A 27,215-nucleotide genomic window follows, 5' to 3' on the forward strand; every position below is an offset into this window, starting at 1 on the left:
TCTAATTTGGTTTTTAGGTTTTAGAGCGAGACTCTGGAGGTGACCGCTAACACTTTCTCTTTGTTTCTGTGGGCCAAAAACGATTATTTCAGTCTTGTCTGAGTTCAGCTGGAGAAAGTTGTTTTGCATCCACAAACTGATCTGTTGGATGCAGTGACAGAGTGAATCTACTGGTCCATAGTCACCTGCCGACAGTGAAACATAGATCTGAGTGTCGTCTGCATAATTGTGATAGGACACATTTTCACTGCGTATCAACTGACCCAACGGCAGCATGTAGAGGTTGAACAGAAGGGGACCCAGGACTGACCCTTGGGGCACTCCACAGGTCAGGGTCATGTGGTCTGAGACACAGCTACCAATTTCAACAAAGTACTTCCTGTCTTCCAGATAGGACCTTAACCAGTTTAGGGCAGTGCCAGTGATGCCCACTCAGTCCTCTAGTCTCTGTAAGAGGATCCCATGATCGACAGTGTCAAAAGCAGCACTCAGATCTAACAGAATTAAGACTGAGGCTTTGCCCGTGTCAGTGTTCAGGCGGATGTCATTTGTCACCTTGACAAGAGCAGTCTCAGTGCTGTGATGAGGTCTAAAACCTGACTGAAAAACATCAAATGAGTTGTTTATTAAGAGGAAATCTGTGAGCTGTTGGTAAACAACCTTTTCAAGGACTTTGCCCCAAAATGGCAGATTAGAGATGGGCCGGTAATGACTCAGTACTGCGGCATCAAGACTGCTCTTCTTTAGGAGAGGCTTTATGACCGCGGTTTTCAAAGACATTGGGAATGTTCCAGATTGAAGCGACATGTTAATTATGTGAGTGAATGGTGCTAACAAACTGTTCAGCACAGACTTTAGAAATCTGGTGGGTAACACATGGAGGCAGCATGTAGATGAACTCAGACTGGTGATGATCTCATGGACAGTTTTGTCAGTTACTGGTGCAAAGTGAGTTAGCTCTAAGTGTCTTGGTGGTTTTAGGGTAATTTTTTGCATTGTGGGATTTATAGCATTTTTAATGCCCTGAACTTTGTCATTAAAGAATAATGCAAACTCATAAGCTCATTTAAGCTTTAATTACATGTTACTAGAGACTTTTTCTAACCTTCTTAATGTAAACTATACCAATAATAATTCACAACACTATTTTACTCATACATCTGTGTCTTAAACGTTAAATATTAGGTTGTATTATTAGTTTATTTATAGAGTACAGTTCTTACACAAGGCCATTCAAAGTGCTTCACACAACAGGGAAAAAAGGCATTAAAATTAAAATAAAAAGGCATTAAAATCATTCTAATAGTTTATTTTTGCTTTTTTGTTGTCAATTACATTTTGGTGTAGTGCTGAAATAGGATTTCAATCGCTAGTGACTTTTAAACTATTTGGCTATAACTATACTACTAGTATAGTTATAGCCAATACTACAATACTACTATACTATAACTGCATCCCTTGACTGCGTCCTTTAGTTTGGATTGAAGTTAGAGTTTGACCTAAAAGTCTCAGGTTGACTGTCTTTGGGGATGTTTTAATTCAAATGTGGTTTTACCCTCACACTCTGGGAGCCCGGGAGCCCGGGAGCCCGGGAGCCCGGGAGCCCGGGAGCCCGGGAGCCCGGGAGCCCGAGAGCCCGAGAGCCCAGGAGCTGGCTGCAGTGATGTGGAGTCTCCTGGGACAGTCACCTATAGCACAGCCAGGAGAAAAATCAAGTAAATTTGAAAAGTGATGCGGTGTGAAAAGCATTCCTGCCTCGCTCGCACTAATGTTTGGAATGTCACAGAAAGTTTGTCAAGATTGTAAACTTTACTGCGATTTAGAATGTATTTCTTTATGTTGGACAACAGCAGAAAAGAGAAATCATGGCACGATTTGGGAGTGAATTATGAGCCTTTTTACATATAAATACACCATATCCTATACTTTTCTGTATAAATAGTTGTTTTTGTGTGATTTACTGCGCAGTTGAAGTCGTGTGAGTGCAGTTTTTGTCAGATACATGACATACATGGTCAGATCATAGAGATACTCAAGACTAATTAATCGTTGACCAAGAATTTCTTTTGTCAACTACAGCCCAAATACATACCGTATTTTCTGGACTATAAGTCGCACTGGACTATAAGTCGCACCAGCCAAAAAATGCGTAATAGTGAAGAAAAAAACATATATAAGTCGCACTGGAGTATAAGTCGCACCATCCAAAAAATGCATAATAGAGAAGAAAACATATATAAGTCGCACTGGAGAATGAAATGCGGTTGCAAGTGTGAAAATAACAAAAAATATCACATATAAGTCGCTCCGGAGTATATAAGTATAAATATAAGTATAAGTTGCACCCCGGCCAAAACTATGAAAAAAGGTGCGAAAATACGGTAAATAGTGGTTGTTCTGTCTGATCTAATAAATTCAACTCTGTCCTATTGATGTTACCTGCTTAAACGAATGCTTTTAATACTAGTTTTACAGTTGATTAGTCTTGTTTGATAGTTATTTCAACTCTGCATATATTCTCCATCCCTCCATCCAGCCCTCAGTCTCTCAATCCCTTCCTCTGTCTCTCACACATAATTCCATCCAGTGAAGTGTCGACAGCACGATTGGATTATTTCTGCTTGACTCGAAGGTCCGTGTGCGTGTGGATAATGTGCTCTGCCCGTCTTCTAATGGCGAGCAAAGAAACGCACTCGGGCAAACTGGTTCAGCTCTGTCGCGGTGCTGAGCCTCGCGTCAGGCTCAGGGATTGTCTAGTTTGGATTTAAAAGTGTTCAATGCGCAACTCGAGGCGGCAGCAGCAGCAGCAGAAGCACTCGTCTGGATTAGCGAGCGGAGTCCCAAACGCACTGACAGTATTACAGTGATGGGGTTATGCAGGTTTTAATACATGTTTAGCCTGTTAAATGAAAGAAAAACAGATGTGAATGCGACTTAAACTTTCAGTGATGTCGACTGTTGCTTAAGGCGAGGCAATTGTTTGAATTTTAATCAAATGGAGGTTTCAAATAGTCAATATTATGCTTGGGGCTTTTTCGTTGCAAAGTCTACAGCCCTTTCTGTCTGTAAAAGCATGTTTCAAGCAAAGATCAGACTCTTTTATTGTGTTAAATGGCAATGATTAAAAGTCTGTCTTGTTTGTGTTGATAAATGAGACACATTATGCTTTTTCTGAAGTACTGTAACATACGAGGATCATCATTTTACATTTGGTTCATTGTAAACCACAATATTGATCTGAAATGGCTCAGTAATAGAAACAGGTTCATTGACTTCCTGTTCAAATCTGAAGAACTGATAAGCCCCGCCCCTTCAGAGTGACATTTCACTGTAACATGCAGCAGATTGTCATTTTTATGTTTGTATTTTGTGGCGATGTGACATTTTCAAACCCTACATGTGCTGTGAGTCTTATTTTATTAAATAATTACATCCAAGTTCACCTCTCTCTGCCCTTTGCCCGAAGCACAAAGAAACAAGTGTGAATATAGAAATAAATCATATAAGTATAAATAAATAAATAAATAAATACATACATAAATACATAAATACATAAATACATAAATACATAAATACATAAATAAATAAAATACAATAAATAAAACAAATAAAACAAATATAATTAAATAAATGAAATATTAGCAGTGAGCAAACTTTCCCTCTGCTTTGTATTTTAGTTCCAAATGATTTATACTTTATTTGTATAAACTCTTTTCTACATCACAATACTGCTTCAACTTCGACAACAGTACTACAAGTAAAGCTCAGTGGTCTGCAGAGGTCACCAGCACTCATCAGGATTACTGACCAGTCCCCACAGAACCAACAGCATTATCAATAATGCATGTTTACTCTTTGCAAATTGCAGATGTCCTTTCTGTGGCACTGTGGCTTAAACTTGTTTTGGTCAGACCTAATATTTAATTTAGTATGGAGCGTAATAAACTGACTGTTTGGCTAGCTCTTTTCTTTTTCCCCCTCTTTTTTAAAAAGATTGTCTGCCCGCAGGCGTTATTGACAGGAAAGTGGTATAAAATTGGGGATGAGAGAGAAGGGAGGACATGCAGTAAATAGTCTGAGTCAGGAATCGAACTCACGACACTGCGGCCGGCTGCACCAGGCTCCACTCGACCACCGGGCAGCACTTGGCTAGCTCATTTCAAATATTAATTAGAGTTGGGGGATAAGTCTCACATATTAGGTGGAAATGTTATTCATGTCCCAGCAAATTGTCAAAATAGTTTTATAATAGTTTCTTTGTCAGTTGTACTTTCATTTCAATTGTTTTTGTTAAATATACAGTGTTTTCAAACTGTACAAAGTGTCAGAATGATGGAGTAGTGTACAAAACAGCTTATTTGTTTTAAACATTTGAATACAACACACTGAGGCTAAACTTACTTTTTGATAAGTGTCAGAATTTCTGAAATCTCCTGCTACGTTTCCCATTGTCTCCTTGGCACTTGTATTTTGTGTTTTGGAGCTTAAAATTATGCATATGTTTCGAGAGCAAAAAACAGAAAAACAACTAAACGAGACACAAAGAGAGCAAGAAGACCAAAAAAAGAGAGAATTTTATGTGAAAGTCAGTCCAGTAAAAATGTTTAATTCACATTTAAAATCAGGTTGTTGTTTTTTTCTTTTCATTTTGTAAGTCTTATTTCAGCTCTTGTCATCCATCTCTTTTATATTTTGCTGCAGCCTAAAGTACATTCCACAGGTATCCATCTATCGTTTCCATCGTTGGAATTTACACCCCAGATACTTGGTTATTATTAAGTCAAAACTTAATAATCGGGATGTGACAGCCACAGTTTCTCTTGCAACAATCATTTCCCTTAGAATAATGTGCATTTTGACATTGCGTTATAAAATACCGTGATACATTTTTCCATCCATGTATTTCTAGTGATCACAGTTTGAATCCAGTCCAGTGATGTTTTTTAGACTTTAAAACGTCGCACACTCACAAACATCATATATTTTTACATTTTAGTACAATTAATGCACAATTAATCTCAAACAATTCCCCCTACTGGAAAAAATTATCTTTTAACGATTAACATTTCATTAGTGATCAGCCTCTATAGAGCACAGTATATGCAGTATATGCAGTATATAGTACTGGCACGAGCAGTGAGAAGCTGTTGGTTTGTGAGAATGAGACAGACCCTATAGATGGAAAAGTACTGCACCTCCTGCACAACGGCTCTTTAAAGACCCTGGGAGAGTGTGGCTATTACACACTTCTACTGTAACTCAAATACAGCCATTTATATGTCCTCAGTGGGAAGAGTATTTCTGAGATTTCCGCATAGTGCTTTTTAAATTATATGTGTTTTTTTGAGCAAACAACATTGTATAAAATTAATAATTTTAAAAAAACTGTATTTTTTTTGTGGGGTTTATTATTTTAGTAGTCAACTTGTCAAACATTTTTTTTCTTTTATTATTCTATTGAACATTGAGACTTAAAATACATTTTAACAAATAAAGGTTGGAATACGGTGAATTCTAGAAAGAGAATATTTTTGATCAAAGTGTGTTATTGATGAAGATCTGAAATTCTTTAGTCTTTTTTGACATCTTATTTGATCTAATATTGCCTAATATTGTCTTTGTTTGTATTTGTATGTGTGTTTGAGTTTGTACTAGTCACTATTACACCATTAATCCTTGTACGCACAGTAAATTATAGTGGTATTGTATTCATTTTGTTATAGTAAGTAAATGCGTGTTAAATAGTTCACACTGAATATACTTTGATATGTTTGAGTTCTCCTTGCTATAACGAATATTACATGTATTTGTGAGTAGTATAAGACTGTGCTGGGACGTATGTTCATATGGGAGGTCAGACATGTAACCACCTTTGATCTTTTAATTTAGGATGTGTATTTATGTATTTATTTGACAGGGACAATGCATCGTACATAGTTACAGACAAAGCTTGCAGCTGATGTGATGCACACAAAGTTTATAGCCAACTTCTGTCCCTGGTTGGGTATTGTATTGTATTTTTGTATGTCAGGGACGGACATTATATTATATATTTTTTTACAGAGATTATTAAAGTGAGGCATTATTTACATGAATGAATAAAGGCGGTATGGACGATTTTTCGGCGATTTGAGAACTCAGGCGGAAGTGCTCATGCCACTCCCCCGTGCACATGCCACGCCCCCGTGCTCATGCCACTCCCCCGTGCTCATGCCACTCCCCCGTGCACATGCCACGCCCCCGTGCTCATGCCACTCCCCCGTGCTCATGCCACTCCCCCGTGCACATGCCACGCCCCCGTGCACATGCCACGCCCCCGTGCTCATGCCACTCCCCCTTGCACATGCCACTCCCCCGTGCTCATGCCACTCCCCCGTGCACATGCCACGCCCCCGTGCTCATGCCACTCCCCCGTGCTCATGCCACTCCCCCGTGCTCATGCCACTCCCCCGTGCACATGCCACTCCCCCGTGCTCATGCCACTCCCCCGTGCTCATGCCACTCCCCCGTGCACATGCCACTCCCCCGTGCTCATGCCACTCCCCCGTGCTCATGCCACTCCCCCGTGCTCATGCCACTCCCCCGTGCACATGCCACTCCCCCGTGCACATGCCACTCCCCCGTGCTCATGCCACTCCCCCGTGCTCATGCCACTCCCCCGTGCACATGCCACTCCCCCGTGCTCATGCCACTCCCCCGTGCACATGCCACTCCCCCGTGCACATGCCACTCCCCCGTGTGGACTGATACAACACACACGTGTGTTTGTTTATTAGCGGCGCAACGGATCGCATCGCATCGCTCGTCTCCCGTAGATTTCTGTCCACTTCTGCGTCAGCTCGAACTGTCTTTCTCCGTCTTCATTTTGCCCCGTACACTGAGGGAACTATATTATGATAGATCCATGCGCTTAGACACGCGGAAATGTGGGGACGAGCCTGACGCGGCTGCAGGTGAGCGGTAGGTGCGTTTTATGATTGATACGTGGCAGGACAAATGATTTATCCACGCCACGAGGAAATATGATAAAAAAATTTGCTGAAAAAAATCGTCCATTGCACCTTTAAGTGACAGGTGTTGACAGGTGTTAACAAGTGTTACTATGATACTATGAAGTGTTCATGAGTCCAACAGAAGAAGCTGTTTGTCCGTGTTTGGTTCTTTTGGCTTTAGACCTGGTGTGGTTATGGTTTACTGGTTTGAACACGATTGCTACTAGTTTAGTCCAAGTTTAAACCTGGTTCAGTGCTGGATTGACATTTTGGCAGATTAATATTGTATTTTAATAGAGCAGTTGCTATATTCTCATTATTGAAACAAAGCTAATGTTGGGGCATTTTAAATATCATATTGTCTTATTTCTACAAAAGTACTGAGACTGTACAGAGCGACTACTGATCGAGGAATGTCAATTATATGAAGCGTGTATCTAATCTTTGGAGACCCGAGTAAAAGTACTTTTCAATGGCTGGGAGCGAGGATTATTGGTCTCTTCCTAATGCCGTCTGATATAGAGAGAAACAATACAAATAACACAAATAACACAATCAATACACAGACACAGTATTTAGTGTGCAATTATTACAGACAGAAAATGCATTTAATTCATTGATATGTGGGATGTTGTTAGTCTCAAAGTCAATAGTATACTTTGCAATGTTAATGAGGAAAGATCGAAATATTGATTGACATGGAAACATAAATGCTTTTTTTGTTTGTTATTGTGTAGACCGGAGATGATGGGCTTTAAAAGTTTTAATCTTAATTTATTTTTTCCCCATTTACTTCATTAAGACACATATGCAGTAAGTACATTCCAGTCAGTAAAGATTTTATCACAGAAACTGACAAATGAGAAGCTAAATGCTACAGAACCCATCAGAACGTGACAATGTGTTGAAGTGAGAGAAATAGGTGTAAGAGAAGATGGAGAGGCTGAGGTGACTGATGGTTTTACTCTGGTGGTGGAGAGTGAGCTGCGAGGTGATTGGTTAGGAGGCAGATAGCTGAGTTTTAAATATGTGTTAAACAGAATTAGCTCATTTTTACAGTTTGCCGTTGTTAAATGGACTTTACTTGATTTTTACGGTTTCAAAATGTGAAAAAAAACTGTATCACTCTCTTACCTAAAGCATTCTGAGCATCCTAAACATTCAGTGTGATGAGTTTATAAGCACTTTAACAAGCTTTTGCTGTCCCCATTCTAAAGCTAACAAACATTAGCATGCTAACGCTGCACTTCCTGCTTCTCGGAGAATAAAGCACTCCATAAATGCAGATAATGCAGGCTCATTTTCACCCGAATACATACTTTTACAATATCTGGTTCTGTTTTTCACGTTTCAAAGCTGTGAAAATCAGGTACAGCCCCTTTAAGATCAAGATACACTTTATTGTCCCCATAGGGATAGCTAACAAATATTAGCATGCTAACAGAGCACTTCCTGGAGAATAAAACGGCTGCTTTTATATCATATGACATATGTACATGGGCAGAACAGATTTTACTTTATTATCTGAAATTACAGCCCCTTTAACATGTTGGATTATTTAAAGGTACTTTATGTTTCAGATTCAAGCACGGGAATTCCTCCACCACCTGAAACGCCACATCGTGCAGCTTTAATACGCTACAATCTCATCAACACGTTCTATTCCGTTCATCATCCCTAATCCTTTCTTCCTCTCTTCTCTTTCTCGTAGCGATCGGCCGGACGCTGATCCCTCGTTACTTCAGCACGGTGTTTGAGGGCGGAGTCAGTGACCTCCACTACATCCTCAAGCACTCCAAAGAGTCCTTCCACAACTCCATCATCACCCTGGACTGCGACCAGTGCACCATGGTCACCCAGCACGGCAAGCCCATGTTTACAAAGGTACATCTCCTCAAATACACAAACTACTACGAGATGTGTACCAGGTCAGGACCGAGCCATTGATTTGAGTTTAGTCTGTAGGAGGAGTAAGATGGAGGTATATATATATATATATATACATATATTCTGTAATGAAACTAATCGAGCTGTAACTATGACCAAAACACTGTGACATTGTAAGTCTCACAATAATATCATGGGCTGTCACAGTATATCAAATTACAAGCCTATTTGCTTAAATACATTGTTTTGTTGCTGCAACAGAATGAACTACATAGACCATGATCCTTTGCTTCAGTACAGTGAAGACAACATGAAGAAATAACTGTTATTTAGCACTTTTCAATCTTAAATCTTTGGAATAAAACAGAAGGCATTTTAAAAGGAGAAAGTAGCATATCTACAATTCTCTCTACAATATTGCAATAGCCGTGGAATGAATATAGGGATATTATCATACTGTGAGATTTGCATATTGTTACACCCCTAGAAACTAATAGTTGACTCTTTGTTTTTTAACTTTTGGGTTGTAGTGTTGTTAACTGGTCGTGTCCTTGGGCAAGACACGTTATCGAAATTGTATTATCACACTAACAAGGTTGCATCAGGAAGGGCACTTGGTTGTTGCGGCGAACCCTGAAGAAAAAGCCAATACTTTAATGTGTGCGTGCGCGTGCGTGTGTGTGTGTGCGTGCGTGCGTGTGTGTGTGTGTGCGTGCGTGTGTGTGTGTGTGTGTGTGCGTGCGTGCGTGCGTGTGTGTGTGTGCGTGCGTGCGTGTGTGTGTGTGTGTGTGTGCGTGCGTGTGTGTGTGTGCGTGTGTGTGTGTGCGTGCGTGCGTGCGTGTGTGTGTGTGCGTGTGTGTGTGCGTGCGTGTGTGTGTGTGTGTGTGTGCGTGCGTGCGTGTGTGTGTGTGTGTGTGTGTGTGCGTGCGTGTGTGTGTGTGTGTGCGTGCGTGCGTGTGTGTGTGTGCGTGCGTGTGTGTGTGGATATAATTCGACTCACATTCATAGTAAAATCTCTACTTCATTAAAAATATCAACAAAAATCTTCATTCCCATGTTTTTATTTTCACATACTTCAATGTGTTGAGTTTGTAACCGACAAGATTTCAGTGGCAGTTCTTTATTTCTGTTTTTAAACGACCTTGTGAGGAGTTTGGATGTGTGGGGACATCTAGGATGTGTGTGGGAACATCTAGGATGTGTGTGGGGACATCTAGGATGTGTGTGGGAACATCTAGGATGTGTGTGGGGACATCTAGGATGTGTGTGGGGACATCTAGGATGTGTGTGGGAACATCTAGGATGTGTGTGGGGACATCTAGGATATGTGTGGGGACATCTAGGATGTTTGTGGGGACATCTAGGATGTGTGTGGGGACATCTAGGATGTGTGTTGGGACATCTAGGATGTTTGTGGGGACATCTAGGATGTGTGTGGGGACATCTAGGATGTGTGTGGGGACATCTAGGGTGGGGACATCTAGGATGTGTGTGGGGACATCTAGGATGTGTGGGGACATCTAGGATGTGTGTGGGGACATCTAGGATGTGTGGGGACATCTAGGATGTGTGGGGACATCTAGGATGTGTGTGGGGACATTTAGGATGTGTGTGGGGACATCTAGGATGTGTGTGGGGACATCTAGGATGTGTAGGGACATCTAGGATGTGTGTGGGGACATCTAGGATGTGTGTGGGGACATCTAGGATGTGTGTGGGGACATTTAGGATGTTTGTGGGGACATCTAGGATGTGTGGGGACATCTAGGATGTGTGTGGGGACATCTAGGATGTGTGTGGGGACATCTAGGATGTGTGGGGACATCTAGGATGTGTGTGGGGACATCTAGGATGTGTGTGGGGACATCTAGGATGTGTGTGGGGACATTTAGGATGTTTGTGGGGACATCTAGGATGTGTGGGGACATCTAGGATGTGTGTGGGGACATCTAGGATGTGTGTGGGGACATTTAGGATGTGTGTGGGGACATTTAGGATGTGTGTGGGGACATCTAGGATGTGTGTGGGGACATCTAGGATGTGTAGGGACATCTAGGATGTGTGTGGGGACATTTAGGATGTGTGTGGGGACATCTAGGATGTGTGGGGACATCTAGGATGTGTGTGGGAACATCTAGGATGTGTGTGGGGACATCTAGGATGTGTGTGGGGACATCTAGGATGTGTGTGGGGACATCTAGGATGTGTGTGGGGACATTTAGGATGTGTGTGGGGACATTTAGGATGTGTGGGGACATCTAGGATGTGTGTGGGAACATCTAGGATGTGTGTGGACATCTAGGATGTGTGTGGGGACATCTAGGATGTGTGTGGACATCTAGGATGTGTGTGGGGACATTTAGGATGTGTGGGGACATCTAGGATGTGTGTGGACATCTAGGATGTGTGTGGGGACATCTAGGATGTGTGTGGACATCTAGGATGTGTGTGGGGACATTTAGGATGTGTGGGGACATCTAGGATGTGTGTGGACATCTAGGATGTGTGTGGGGACATTTAGGATGTGTGGGGACATTTAGGATGTGTGGGGACATCTAGGATGTGTGTGGGGACATCTAGGATGTGTGGGGACATCTAGGATGTGTGTGGGGACATCTAGGATGTGTGTGGGGACATTTAGGATGTGTGGGGACATTTAGGATGTGTGGGGACATCTAGGATGTGTGGGGACATTTAGGATGTGTGGGGACATTTAGGATGTGTGGGGACATTTAGGATGTGTGGGGACATCTAGGATGTGTGTGGGGACATTTAGGATGTGTGGGGACATTTAGGATGTGTGGGGACATCTAGGATGTGTGTGGGGACATTTAGGATGTGTGGGGACATTTAGGATGTGTGTGGGGACATCTAGGATGTGTGTGGGGACATTTAGGATGTGTGGGGACATTTAGGATGTGTGGGGACATTTAGGATGTGTGTGGGGACATCTAGGATGTGTGTGGGGACATTTAGGATGTGTGGGGACATTTAGGATGTGTGGGGACATCTAGGATGTGTGTGGGGACATCTAGTGGCACAAAGCTGACAGGACATTATTGAAAGTGGGATCAATGGTTTTCTTTGCATTAAACTGAACCATGGGTCATTCTTATGTAACAAATATACAATTATTGGTTTATCGAGGCCTTTTTTATGACCGTGTATGAATGAGTTGTCCAAACGATTTCAACAGGTGTCCTCCGCTAAGTTACCCACAATCCCTCTGGGCCGTAATGCATGACGCAGCAGGTAAAGTGCTGCTGCTGATAACTCTGCTGCAGGAAAGGCCAGACTGAGCTGAACGCTGCGCCATTATTTATAACCTTTTCCCGTTATTAAAGGATCTCCAGGTTATGTTAACACACTATATATTTATTATACTGGATTCAAAGATTGTTGAAAGTGTATATAAAGTTATAAAGTTAAACTCTTTCTCTTGTCTTGTCTTTGGATAATATGTATTTGTATTGTTCATTATAAAGACTATGCAAGTTTACGAGGAGAGGAAAGACTTCAAATTCAGGATTAGGAAAGAGTAAAGGATGTTATTTGTCACATTAAAACCTGTAAACACTCAACATGCAGTCATGAAATGACATGATTTAAGGTGTAGTCGTTGGTAAAATAGGTTAAGATTGCAGTTACGGTCAGTAGTAGTGGTCGCCATAGTAACATTTCAAACTCGATTCTGAGACCACAATTTATAACTATAAAAAGAATTAGTCATTTGTGTGAAGTTATCGAAAGTGCTTTACAGAACAAGAAATGATGTATTAAAATCACAATACAACAGACACAATACAAGCAGTTAAGTTACTATTACTACTATTACTACTATTACTACTATTACTACTATTACTACTATTACTACTATTATAAAATGTACTTTAAAGGAGGAGAGCGCAGGTAAAATCCTGTCAGTCTTATGCACTCAACAGAACCGTTTTGAGCCTGGATTTGAACAGACACACGACTCACCTAAACTCACCTCGACTTACGTCGACTCACGCCGACTCACGCCGACTCACGTCGACTCACGTCGACTCACGTCGACTCACCTCGACTCACCTCGACTCACCTCGACTCACGTCGACTCACGTCGACTCACCTCGACTCACCTCGACTCACGTCGACTCACGCCGACTCACGTCGACTCACCTCGACTCACCTCGACTCACCTCGACTCACCTCGACTCACCTCGACTCACCTCGACTTACGTCGACTCACGTCGACTCACGTCGACTCACCTCGACTCACCTCGACTCACGTCGACTCACGCCGACTCACGTCGACTCACCTCGACTCACCTCGACTCACCTCGACTCACGTCGACTCACGCCGACTCACGCCGACTCACGTCGACTCACGTCGACTCACGTCGACTCACCTCGACTCACCTCGACTCACCTCGACTCACGTCGACTCACGTCGACTCACGTCGACTCACGTCGACTCACGTCGACTCATCTCGACTCACGTCGACTCACGCGTCGACTCACCTCGACTCACCTCGACTCACCTCGACTCACGTCGACTCACGTCGACTCACGTCGACTCATCTCGACTCACGTCGACTCACGCCGACTCACGTCGACTCACGCGTCGACTCACCTCGACTCACCTCGACTCACCTCGACTCACCTCGACTCACCTCGACTCACGTCGACTCACCTCGACTCACGTCGACTCACGTCGACTCACGTCGACTCACCTCGACTCACCTCGACTCACGTCGACTCACGTCGACTCACGTCGACTCACCTCGACTCACCTCGACTCACCTCGACTCACGTCGACTCACGTCGACTCACGTCGACTCACCTCGACTCACCTCGACTCACGTCGACTCACGTCGACTCACGTCGACTCACCTCGACTCACCTCGACTCACGCCGACTCACGCCGACTCACGTCGACTCACGTCGACTCACCTCGACTCACCTCGACTCACCTCGACTCACCTCGACTCACCTCGACTCACGTCGACTCACGTCGACTCACGTCGACTCACCTCGACTCACGTCGACTCACGTCGACTCACGTCGACTCACCTCGACTCACGTCGACTCACCTCGACTCACCTCGACTCACCTCGACTCACCTCGACTCACCTCGACTCACGTCGACTCACGCCGACTCACGTCGACTCACGCGTCGACTCACCTCGACTCACCTCGACTCACCTCGACTCACCTCGACTCACCTCGACTCACGTCGACTCACGCCGACTCACGTCGACTCACGCGTCGACTCACCTCGACTCACCTCGACTCACCTCGACTCACCTCGACTCACCTCGACTCACGTCGACTCACCTCGACTCACCTCGACTCACGTCGACTCACGTCGACTCACCTCGACTCACCTCGACTCACGTCGACTCACCTCGACTCACCTCGACTCACGTCGACTCACGCCGACTCACGTCGACTCACGCGTCGACTCACCTCGACTCACCTCGACTCACGTCGACTCACCTCGACTCACGTCGACTCACGTCGACTCACGTCGACTCACCTCGACTCACCTCGACTCACGTCGACTCACCTCGACTCACGTCGACTCACCTCGACTCACCTCGACTCACGTCGACTCACGTCGACTCACCTCGACTCACCTCGACTCACCTCGACTCACCTCGACTCACGTCGACTCACCTCGACTCACGTCGACTCACGTCGACTCACCTCGACTCACGTCGACTCACGTCGACTCACGTCGACTCACGTCGACTCACGTCGACTCACCTCGACTCACGTCGACTCACCTCGACTCACCTCGACTCACGTCGACTCACGTCGACTCACGTCGACTCACCTCGACTCACGTCGACTCACCTCGACTCACCTCGACTCACCTCGACTCACGTCGACTCACCTCGACTCACCTCGACTCACGTCGACTCACCTCGACTCACGTCGACTCACCTCGACTCACGTCGACTCACGTCGACTCACCTCGACTCACCTCGACTCACCTCGACTCACCTCGACTCACGTCGACTCACCTCGACTCACGTCGACTCACCTCGACTCACGTCGACTCACCTCGACTCACGTCGACTCACGTCGACTCACCTCGACTCACGTCGACTCACCTCGACTCACCTCGACTCACCTCGACTCACGTCGACTCACGTCGACTCACCTCGACTCACCTCGACTCACGTCGACTCACGTCGACTCACGTCGACTCACCTCGACTCACGTCGACTCACGTCGACTCACGTCGACTCACCTCGACTCACCTCGACTCACGTCGACTCACGTCGACTCACGTCGACTCACCTCGACTCACCTCGACTCACGTCGACTCACGTCGACTCACCTCGACTCACCTCGACTCACGCCGACTCACATCTTCCAGAAAAGTGTTCCGCATCATCGCTGCCTGAAACTCAAAGGGTGATTCATGGATTGCTGGTAAAGCAGAACTCACAGATCGTGGGATAAGGGGAAGTTGGATTACTGTATGTGAGACCTACGGGTTTGGAATGATCCAAACAATCAAATCCATCAGGGAAAATTACAATTTGCTTGGAGCCAGATCAGGATTTCAATTTGATCTCAATTCGTGTAAACACTTATTTATGAATCTGATTCTTTATATATCGCCTCGAAAGAGTTAAAGCTAAACTCTGCGTCTGCTTCATCTGAAACTTCACACTTCATTGCAATTGGTTAGCGCCACCTGTCACTCACTCAAGCCGACCTATAGCAAGTATCGATGGGAAAAGTGTCATTGTTTGAGCAAAAAAGTGCAACAAAGTCAAATTAAACAACATTACATATCGTCACAGGAATTACGATATTGCCCAGCCATAAAATACATTATTAATTGTTGTTATTGTACTTTTTTATTCAAATTTACCTAGAATTTTCCACAGCCTGGCATTAAACGTACATAACTTTCTCTAATCTTAAACGGCAGATCAATCCAACAGAATTAACAAACATATCCCACTTATGCACATTCACGCACACAAGCTCGTTATGTTTAATACACGTGTAAAAAAAAGTTCCCCCAACAACCCTCAGTGGAAATGTCTTTCAGCGCCGTTCTTCTTCTTCTCTTTTGTCAACAGCGCTCTCCTCTCCAGACACGAGGCAAAAAACAAAACAAAATCCTATTATACATTATTACAAGTGTCCAATATTAAGCGTTCAGAGGAGAAGAAACCGGCACGAACGCGGTCAACAAAACGCTAAATTTGATGCTCGCAGCGACGCTCTCTTTTCATCTTCACCTAAATTGGACGAGAAGAATTAATTCATTAGGGGGTGAAAATAAAAAGAATTCCAATAAGTGCGTGTTTTCCCAGCAGTGGAGGGAGCGTGAGTGGTTGGTGGGAGTGCGGGAGGGGGACGGAGAGGGGGAGCGCAGCCTGGAGCTCTCAAACCCGCCGAATCTCAATCAGCTCTGGCTCGCCTCGCTAGCACAAACCCTCCCTCCAACGTCTCCCCTCCGTTACCTTCTTCCCCCCGCCAGCTCCCGCCTCCGCTTGCCTCTCCTCGCACTCTCTCATCTCCCTCTCGCTCCCCCCCATCATCCCTCCCTCTTCGCTCCTCCGCGCCCCCCCATCCAGCAACATCCTTCATCCCCCAGAGAAATCATCCCCTCCGCTCGCCGCCTGCCTTGCCTGAGTCCTGCCTGGCTTTCTCTCTCTTCTTTCCCTTCCCCGGCTGGTTTATATTCCTGTTCGGTTTTTTACTTTCTTTTTTCTTTTTCGGTTCTTTTTGCACACATTTTTGGAATCAAATTGGCTGCCGTGTGGTTTGTCGACCCCGTTTCAGTACGTGCAGTGAACTTGAAGTATTTTTGGGCTGTTTACTTGAGTTAATTAGTGAAATGAAAAGAATTGTGATGATTATGGTTAAGTTGGGGAATTGGTTGTTGTTTTTATTATTAAAGGATATATATTCTGATGATTTTTTCAGGTATTAATATTGAACTATAACTTAACTAAATCATCATTTTATATTTTGTTCACTGTAAACAACAATTTTGGCCATAAACGGCTCAGTTATAGAACCAGGTCCATTGACTTCCTGTTCAAAACTGCAGAAGTGATAAGCCCCGCCCCTTCATAGTGACAAGCAGCAGATTGTCATTTCAATGTTTGTATATTTGAAAAAGGGCAATGTTATCTTATGTGTCACTCAAAGTCTTTCAAATAATCATCACTAAGGACAGAGATGTGGGCGGGGATGAGGGGTAGGTGAAAACTGGACTTTTCTGAGCACTCAAGGCTCGTTTGCAGGACAATACAGGATTAAAGGACAGATGGAAATGAGCTATTGCTAAATCTGGTACAGAGCATATTTTTGTCTTCGAGGTGAATGTTCTGTGTGCTCTGTCATAAAGAAATACATCATAAACTCATTGAAGAAATATTGGGGCACCAAATGATGAGGCACAACCGTTGTAACGAGTTTAAAAGCTCATTAAGGCTGATTTTGCATCAGCAACACTTTTAATATTATTGACTTGTTTTTGTATTGAACAAAAGCCTCTGATGGACAAGTGTAGAAAATGCTCATTTTTGCCTGATTCATTTAATGTATTTGCTATATCATATATCATCATATATCATAATATATCATATATCATAATATATCATATATCATAATATATCATATATCATCATATATCATAATATATCATATATCATAATATATCATATATCATAATATATCATATATCATAATATATCATATATCATCATATATCATAATATATCATATATCATAATATCATCATATATCATAATATATCATATATCATAATATATCATATATCATAATATATCATATATCATCATATATCATAATATATCATATATCATCATATATCATAATATATCATATATCATAATATATCATATATCATAATATATCATATATCATAATATATCATATATCATCATATATCATAATATATCATATATCATAATATATCATAATATATCATATATCATAATATATCATATATCATATATCATAATATATCATACATCATAATATATCATATATCATATATCATCATATATCATAATATATCATATATCATAATATATAATATATCATACATCATAATATATCATATATCATCATATATCATAATATATCATATATCATATATCATAATATATCATATATCATAATATATCATATATCATATATCATAATATATCATAATATATCATATATCATAATATATCATATATCATCATATATCATATATCATAATATATCATAGATCATCATATATCATCATATATCATATATCATATATCATAATATATCATATATCATAATATATCATAATATATCATAATATATCATATATCATAATATATCATATATCATCATATATCATCATATATCATAATATATCATATATCATAATATATCATAATATATCATCTATCATATATCATAATATATCATATATCATCATATATCATATATCATCATATATCATAATATATCATATATCATAATATATCATAATATATCATATATCATAATATATCATATATCATATATCATAATATATCATACATCATAATATATCATATATCATATATCATCATATATCATAATATATCATATATCATAATATATCATATATCATAATATATCATATATCATCATATATCATAATATATCATATATCATAATATATCATAATATATCATATATCATAATATATCATATATCATATATCATAATATATCATATATCATATATCATCATATATCATAATATATCATATATCATAATATATAATATATCATACATCATAATATATCATATATCATCATATATCATAATATATCATATATCATATATCATAATATATCATATATCATAATATATCATATATCATATATCATAATATATCATAATATATCATATATCATAATATATCATATATCATCATATATCATATATCATAATATATCATAGATCATCATATATCATCATATATCATATATCATATATCATAATATATCATATATCATAATATATCATATATCATAATATATCATAATATATCATATATCATAATATATCATATATCATCATATATCATCATATATCATAATATATCATATATCATAATATATCATAATATATCATCTATCATTTATCATAATATATCATATATCATAATATATCATATATCATCATATATCATCATATATCATAATATATCATATATCATAATATATCATAATATATCATCTATCATATATCATAATATATCATATATCATCATATATCATATATCATCATATATCATCATATATCATATATCCATATCAAATAGATATATGAATACATAAAACTAAACTAAACAAAAGCCAGTTAGAAGCTGCTCCTTCACCTCACGATTAAATGAGCTGTTGTTTTTAAACGCACTGGAAGAGTTTTACATTGTGTATTTTTAGCGTCCGTCTCTGGGAAACAGTGAATTACTGGTTCATCGCTCGTGCTGATGTTGTGTCTCTGGGCAAGACACTTGAACCACTTTGCTCACTTCCATTACAATGTCGCTGATGCGAGACAAAGTACTTTTATTGTTTGGGGTGAAGTTGGCTCTGACTGATTATTTAAAAATAAATAAACCATTTCATTTGATCCGATAATAAGATTTTCATGTTAATCCTAATATTTGTTGAACAATAGGGGCTTGTTTTTGCAATGGATTTCCAAATGACAAGAAAACCATAACAGAGACTAAATGAACACTAATTAACATGTTTTAAACACCTCAATTAAACTCGCATAATTAGTTTTAATTTTTGAAGTGAAAAATAAAGTGGCCATTATGATTTGTAATAATCAAAATATAATCATTTCTTATTATTTTTCACATAATAATTCATATAATTCTTGCTTCTAACCTTTTAAGTGGTAATTTAATAATAATATACTTTTAATAATATATTTATTTAGAAAGCACTCTAAAAAAGTATAAAAGTGTTGCAGAGTCAGCATAATAGAACATTGTAAATAGTTTAAAATAAGGACAGACAGAGAAACAGACCAATACATAATAAAAGACACTATTTGCAGTTAAAGAAAGGTGACTTTTAAGAAAGGATTGAAAAGATGGAGTGCAGTGTACAATATGTGGCACATTTTAATGGCTTCTCACTGCTTCCTGTCAGAGTGTGAGGGGGTGGGGCCAGGGTGCACTTCCTGGGGTGCTAGCTAGCGGCTGTCCTAGCTAGCGGGTGCTCCCTGGCTCCGCTGAGGTGTTGACACGGTAAAGCGGGGTGCCAATTTGACCTGCCACCCGCTCTCACCCAGGGGCTCCATTGGCTCCGCAGCATGGCCCCTGCATGGGTGTACACTGAGGTCGGGGCCCTTGTTACCGGGTAGAGCCCTGGCACAGAGGGGAGGGAGCAGAGGTAAAAGGGCCCGCGGTGTCATGGTGTGACTCAATTTCCCTTTTTAAAGAGAGTTTGGTAACGCTTTAAAATAAGGGCCGTTAGTAAACTAAGACGTCACGAAGCACCATTCTTTTTAGAAGCACTTTGACAATTACTGCCATTTGCTTATAGTACTTTATACAGGTTAACTCATTATTAATCTGCTTATTAAACTATTTGCAATAACCAAGTGATAAATGCTTTTAAATGCATTTTATTGAGTGCATACACTAATAACTACTGCTTATTAACGCATTATAAATAGTTTATTAAGGAACCATATTGAAGGGTTACATAGAGTTTATTTATTTGTTATTTTTTTTAAACTACAATTGGTTTACAGTATTGTTAATAATTGGGTAGAATTCAAGGGTGGTTTGTTTGAAAAATGTGAAAAAATTTGTCCTGCATCAATAGTTCACTTACAGCATAAACAAGCTCAGATTAAGTAATTACTCAGACGCTTGTAATGTTTATCATTTGCCTACATAGTCAAATTATTATTATCAGGCTGCCCCAAATAAATTGTCTGTTTGCTGTAACCCGAGTCAACATTTTTCATCTGGGTCGGTCGGTAGGCAAATTCTTATTTTTTTTACTTTGAAGGCAAAAAAAAAGATCAAAATGTTGTCATTTTTTGAGTCGGAGTGACCACCAGGGGTCGGGCTTCAACAGTCCAGGGGTCAGGCTTCAACAGTCCAGGGGTCAGGCTTCAACAGTCCAGGGGTCAAGCTTCAACAGTCCAGGGGTCAGGCTTCAACAGTCCAGGGGTCAGGCTTCAACAGTCCAGGGGTCAGGCTTCAACAGTCAATGACGGAAAACGTCTCTATCAACCCGATCGGAAGACTAAATCTCACGATTTTAAGACATTTCAATCGACCTTTTGTACGCCGTTATCCTTTATTTTGGTAGCTAAGGCGAGCGGGGGGAACATGCGGGGGATACGGGCGCCGCCATGTTTGTTGTGATGACGCTACTGGGCGTGTTTCAATCCCAGAATGCATTTGCGTAAGTAAAATTTCACACCCTGACAGAGAAACACATGTCCTATGGAGACTTGAGTGACGCCGCATGTGGCGCTAATGTAACGCTTGGATACCAGCCGCCATAAAACACCATTGAGGAGAGTCTGAGGGACTACGACAAAGTCTGAGTCCCCATGTGGGACAATAAAGGAATATCTTATCTTATCTTATCTTAAAGTCTGGCGGTAATGCAACACTTGGATGCCAACCGCCATAAAACAACAACAACAACAACAACAACAACAGAGGGGGCGAGGAGGGTGAAGGGGAGTCTCCCTGGAATAAAGCCGGTTGGTCTCTGACACAACAACTATTCTAGTCACAAAAACACATCATGACCTCATGGGCTTTGTAACGCCAAAGCAATGGGAGGAGTACTTTTACGGACTACGACAGAGTCTGAGGACTACGAAACGTCTGAGGAATAAAGTCTGGCGGTAATGCAACACTCGGATGCCAACCGCCATAAAACAACAACAACAACAACAACAACAGTCCCTTAGCTCGTCGGAGGGTTCTGGGAATGAGCAGCAGGATGAGGCTGAAGCTATTGATATCCGGAGTGAGAGCAGAGACTGTAAGGTGATCATAAAGCTTGCACAGGATAGTGCATCCTTTAAGGAGTGGAATTCAGTGGCATTGTCAAAGAGCCTAACTGTAGCTGTGGGAGTGATCAAGAGTGCGAGTGTCCTTAGAGATGGCTCGCTGCTGGTCGTGTGCAAGTACGCGGCTCAGCAACGGAAGGCGATTGGAACTAAACGTCTGGGTGGAAAGGACATTCTTGTGTCTAATGCTGAAAGAAACATGGTCAGAGGAGTTATCGTAGGCGTCCCTACGGCGACGTCTGTGGATGAAGTTAAGGAGAATTTGACGGGAGTTACGGTGGTGGACGCTAGGCGTTTGAAGGTGACCCGGTTTGGGGTAAGATGTGACAGCTTGTCGGTAATGGTAACACTTGAAGGGAGGTGCCTGCCTAGTAAGGTGTTCATTGGGTACATGTGCTATAGCGTCAGGCCATATGTTCCGCCGCCCCTGCGTTGCTTTAAGTGCCAGCGCTTTGGGCACATTGCAGCGGTCTGTAGAGGGAGGCAAAGGTGTGGTAAATGTGCAGGAGATCATGAGTATGGGAAGTGTGACGTGGGTGCAAAACTGAAGTGCTGTAACTGTGGGGAAGAACATAGCTCTGCCTACGGGGGATGCAGGTTTAGCAAAAGAGCTGCTGAGGTGCAGAAAATAAAGGTCTCTCAAGGTATATCCTATGCAGATGCAGTCAAGAAAGTTTCAAGTAACGAGTTTAGAGTAAATACAGAGAGAGGAGCCAGCGCTGCTCCCAGCCAGGGCGAAATGAGAAAGGCCAGCGTGGCTCCCAAGAAGTGTGAAGGTTTCAAGAGTGGAGGTCCCAAGTGTGCAGGTTCCAGAATTAGTGAGAATACCCTGGTTGTGGATAGAGAGGATTTTGTACTCTTTATGGTGGATGTTGTAAACTGTGCTGCTCAGACTCAAAGCAGAACTGAAAGGATCAGGATCATTGCTAAAGCTGCAGGGAGATTCCTTGGAACAAAGGAGCTTGATTGGGCAGATATAGAAAACAGGCTAAAGGCGCTAAATGGGAGTCGGAGTGATGGGGGTCTGCTTGTGGGGAGTCAGAGTGATCAGAGTGACGAGATGGGGGTGGGGGTGGTCTCCTGTCCTCGCCCAGTCTCGTAGACGCACGGCTACCAAGCGGCGACATCAGTGGACATATTAAAGCCTATAGAATGAAGCCTGAAGAATAAAGCTGTACGGTTGTTGTTGTTGTTGTTGTTGTTGTTTTATGGCGGTTGGCATCCAATTGTTGCATTACCGCCAGACTTTATTCCTCAGACTTTGTCGTAGTCCTCAGACTCTGTCGTAGTCCGTAAAAGTACTCCTTCCATTGCTTTGGTGTTACAAAGCCCATGAGGTCATGATATGTCTTTGTGACTAGAACAGTTGTTGTTGTTTCAGAGACCAACCGGCTTTATTCCAGGGAGACTCTTCTTCATCTTCCTCTCCTTCTTTGACGTTCGGTGCTTCCACCGTACAGCTTTATTCTTTAGGCTTCATTCTATAGGCTTTAATATGTCCACTGATGTCGCTGCTTGGTAGCCGTGCGTCTACGAGACTGGGCGAGGACAGGAGACCACCCCCACCCCCATCTCGTCACTCTGATCACTCTGACTCCCCACAAGCAGACCCCCATCACTCCGACTCCCATTTAGCGCCTTTAGCCTGTTTTCTATATCTGCCCAATCAAGCTCCTTTGTTCCAAGGAATCTCCCTGCAGCTTTAGCAATGATCCTGATCCTTTCAGTTCTGCTTTGAGTCTGAGCAGCACAGTTTACAACATCCACCATAAAGAGTACAAAATCCTCTCTATCCACAACCAGGGTATTCTCATTAATTCTGGAACCTGCACACTTGGGACCTCCACTCTTGAAACCTTCACACTTCTTGGGAGCCACGCTGGCCTTTCTCATTTCGCCCTGGCTGGGAGCAGCGCTGGCTCCTCTCTCTGTATTTACTCTAAACTCGTTACTTGAAACTTTCTTGACTGCATCTGCATAGGATATACCTTGAGAGACCTTTATTTTCTGCACCTCAGCAGCTCTTTTGCTAAACCTGCATCCCCCGAAGGCAGAGCTATGTTCTTCCCCACAGTTACAGCACTTCAGTTTTGCACCCACGTCACACTTCCCATACTCGTGGTCTCCTGCACATTTACCACATCTTTGCTTCCCTCTACAGACCGCTGCAATATGCCCAAAGCGCTGGCACTTAAAGCAACGCAGGGGCGGCGGAACATATGGCCTGACGCTATAGCACATGTACCCAATGAACACCTTACTAGGCAGGCACCTCCCTTCAAGTGTTACCATTACCGACAAGCTGTCACATCTTACCCCAAACCGGGTCACCTTCAAACGCCTAGCGTCCACCACCGTAACTCCAGTCAAATTCTCCTTAACTTCATCCACAGACGTCGCCGTAGGGACACCTACGATAACTCCTCTGACCGTGTTTCTTTCAGCATCAGACACAAGAATGTCCTTTCCACCCAGACGTTTAGCTCCAATCGCCTTCCGTTGCTGAGCCGCGTCCTTGCACACGACCAGCAGCGAGCCATCTCTAAGGACACTCGCACTCTTGATCACTCCCACAGCTACAGTTAGGCTCTTTGACAATGCCACTGAATTCCACTCCTTAAAGGATGCACTATCCTGTGCAAGCTTTATGATCACCTTACAGTCTCTGCTCTCACCCCGGATATCAATAGCTTCAGCCTCATCCTGCTGCTCATTCCCAGAACCCTCGGACGAGCTAAGGGACTTTTTACGTTTCCGGGCACGTGCAGGCAGAAAAGGCTGCTCCTCCACGCCGTCCAGAACGTCTTCCATCCCCGATCCACAAGCTGTACGGTGGAAGCACCGGACGTCAAAGAAGGAGAGGAAGATGAAGAAGAGTCTCCCTGGAATAAAGCCGGTTGGTCTCTGAAACAACAACAACTATTCTAGTCACAAAGACATATCATGACCTCATGGGCTTTGTAACACCAAAGCAATGGAAGGAGTTCTTTTACGGACTACGACAGAGTCTGAGGACTACGAAAAGTCTGAGGAATAAAGTCTGGCGGTAATGCAACACTTGGATGCCAACCGCCATAAAACAACAACAACAACAACAACAAGCAAACCAACTTGTAAATTGCAATGTGACAACCCCTAAGCGCTGTCTGTTTTGTCACAGACGCATGTGGTGACTGAAAATTAAGACGCACATGTGTTGCGCGGTGCGTTTTCAGTCCTTAGGTGTGAAAGACAGGTTAATCAGCGTGATAAAAATATTCAATACGATGGTTTAGGAAAGACCGGTCGGAAAGTAAAAGATTTTGACGTTTTTTCAACAAAATGCTGATATTTTTTTCGGTCGGGTTACGGCAAACAGACATATTCTTTTGCCTTGCCTAACTACATTAGTTTACAGTCAAATTTCAAACAGTTTTTGCTTGTTTTGTTTTTTTAAAAAGAGATTTGATTGATATTTTCCATGTCATTCTTCTGGACGAGCCCTTGTCCCGTCATCTTTGCCTCTCAACAATTCACCTCTCAAGACATTTATGATCACATTATTCTTCCGGCAGAACCATCAGCCTTCACTTTGACATAAATGAATATCTCAATCCTTAGTGGAGGCTCCTGATGCGATAGTCAGACAATATTGTGCCAAATGTGTTTAAAAAATGCCTTTAAATGTATTAGTTGACTTTTAAGTATCAGAAGACATGTAAAAGACAGTAAAATGACCACTTTCTACCCTTATTGGGAGGTTTACAGCATACTTCCCCCCAGTGTTCATTGTTAACTAGCTTTTTGCAGCATTTTTTTTAGTTCAAAATTTGAATATCCTCAAAAATTCATAGTACCATCAATATTTCACCTCTACATCAGCATTTCCATAGACTCCATTGATGGTTGTCCTTGTACGTGGAACGCCCCTCCCTGTTACCACTCTCCTTTATGATTTTAGCCCTGTATTTCTGTAGCAGATTTATGATTTGTGCTTAAATCACCGTTACTTCGACTACCTTTTAATTCATGTTCCGTCACACTAAAGGAAAAGAAAACATACATGATCATAAAAGGGTTCCAGCCTCCAGCATTTGTGTTATTGGCAAACGACTCTTCCAATTGAGCTGATAATTAGACCGTAACTACGTGAATGCACAATTAGTGGGTATGAAAAGTGAAAGGAAGGAACAGGAGCGCGGGAATGAGGCTGCGTTTGGCCCAATATGGAAATCAATAGTGTTTTGACTGTATAGGCTCCTGCACCTGGACAGCAGCAGAGGATTCTGGGTAAACACCATAAATCTACCATTAAACAACTGATGGCTGGTATGATGTAGGACTTTTAATGCAAGAGTAAATAATCCAAGCACAATCCTAATTCTAAGAGTAAAACTAATTGAAGCTACATTTAAGGTAATATAGCAGCGTTGTTTTGTCTTACCTTGTTTATTAGCTGGACTCTAATGTGTGAAAATCGAACATTTTTTGGCTGATTTGGGGATATTTATGATGCATTGTGATGTTTCAACACTGCATGACATTATAAATTATAAATAAAATAGGGCATTTTTTTTACTGTCCATTAAGCAGCATTATCCGATGATTTAAATGTTTCTGTTTAATCCACTCTTAACCCACAGACAAGCTCATTGTGCACTTCAGAATGTGTTGAGCCCCTGAAGTCAAATGTAACTGTCATATTCTTCAAAACGAATGACATAGGCTATTTATACGGTGAAATGATACAAATGATTAAAAAATATATATATTATGTTATAACTGTGACAATATTGGGATCACTGCAACAATGTATAAATCCAGTCATTGTTCAATTACCCTTTTAAAAATAGAAATGAATAAAAACTGCTTATTTAACTATAGTAAAGTCACAGATATATTTTAATTATCTTTTTTTTTAGGTAGCTTTATTTACACAAAATGTCATCTTTAATTTTGGAGCTACTTAATAATGAATACAGCACTGTAGTTTAATAAGAAAGATTCAGGCTTTGTTACTGCTTAATTAAGAGGTTATTCTTAGGAGTCAGAGTTAAGGTATTAATTAAGTAAATTACTAAGCCTGAATCATTCTTGATAAACTGACTGTTCATTATGAATTGTCATTGTTTGTGCTTCAAGTCTATTATAAGTGTTATCTTCTTCTATGTTCATGCTTTGGTAATACATAACACGACAATAGAAAGTGATATTTTGTGAGGCTATTGTATTTATTACTGTTATTACTGCTAGTAGTAGTAGTAGTATAGTAGTAGTAGT

General features: G+C 41.6%; 1 protein-coding gene across 1 annotated transcript in view; it reads left to right on the forward strand.

Annotated features, from left to right (window-relative positions):
- The window catches only part of ldb2a (LIM domain binding 2a), a 156,816-nt gene that overhangs the window by 64,362 nt on the left and 65,239 nt on the right, over positions 1-27,215 (forward strand). Inside the window, exon 2 of the mRNA XM_072434345.1 lies at positions 8,704-8,876. Within this exon, the coding sequence (XP_072290446.1) occupies positions 8,704-8,876 (173 nt within the window). The remainder of the gene's footprint in view (positions 1-8,703; positions 8,877-27,215) is intronic.

Source organism: Eucyclogobius newberryi, unplaced genomic scaffold (assembly GCF_026437365.1).
Source record: "Eucyclogobius newberryi isolate DKJ021-1_F unplaced genomic scaffold, fEucNew1.0.hap1 SCAF_11, whole genome shotgun sequence".
Taxonomy (NCBI): Eukaryota; Metazoa; Chordata; class Actinopteri; order Gobiiformes; family Gobiidae; genus Eucyclogobius; species Eucyclogobius newberryi.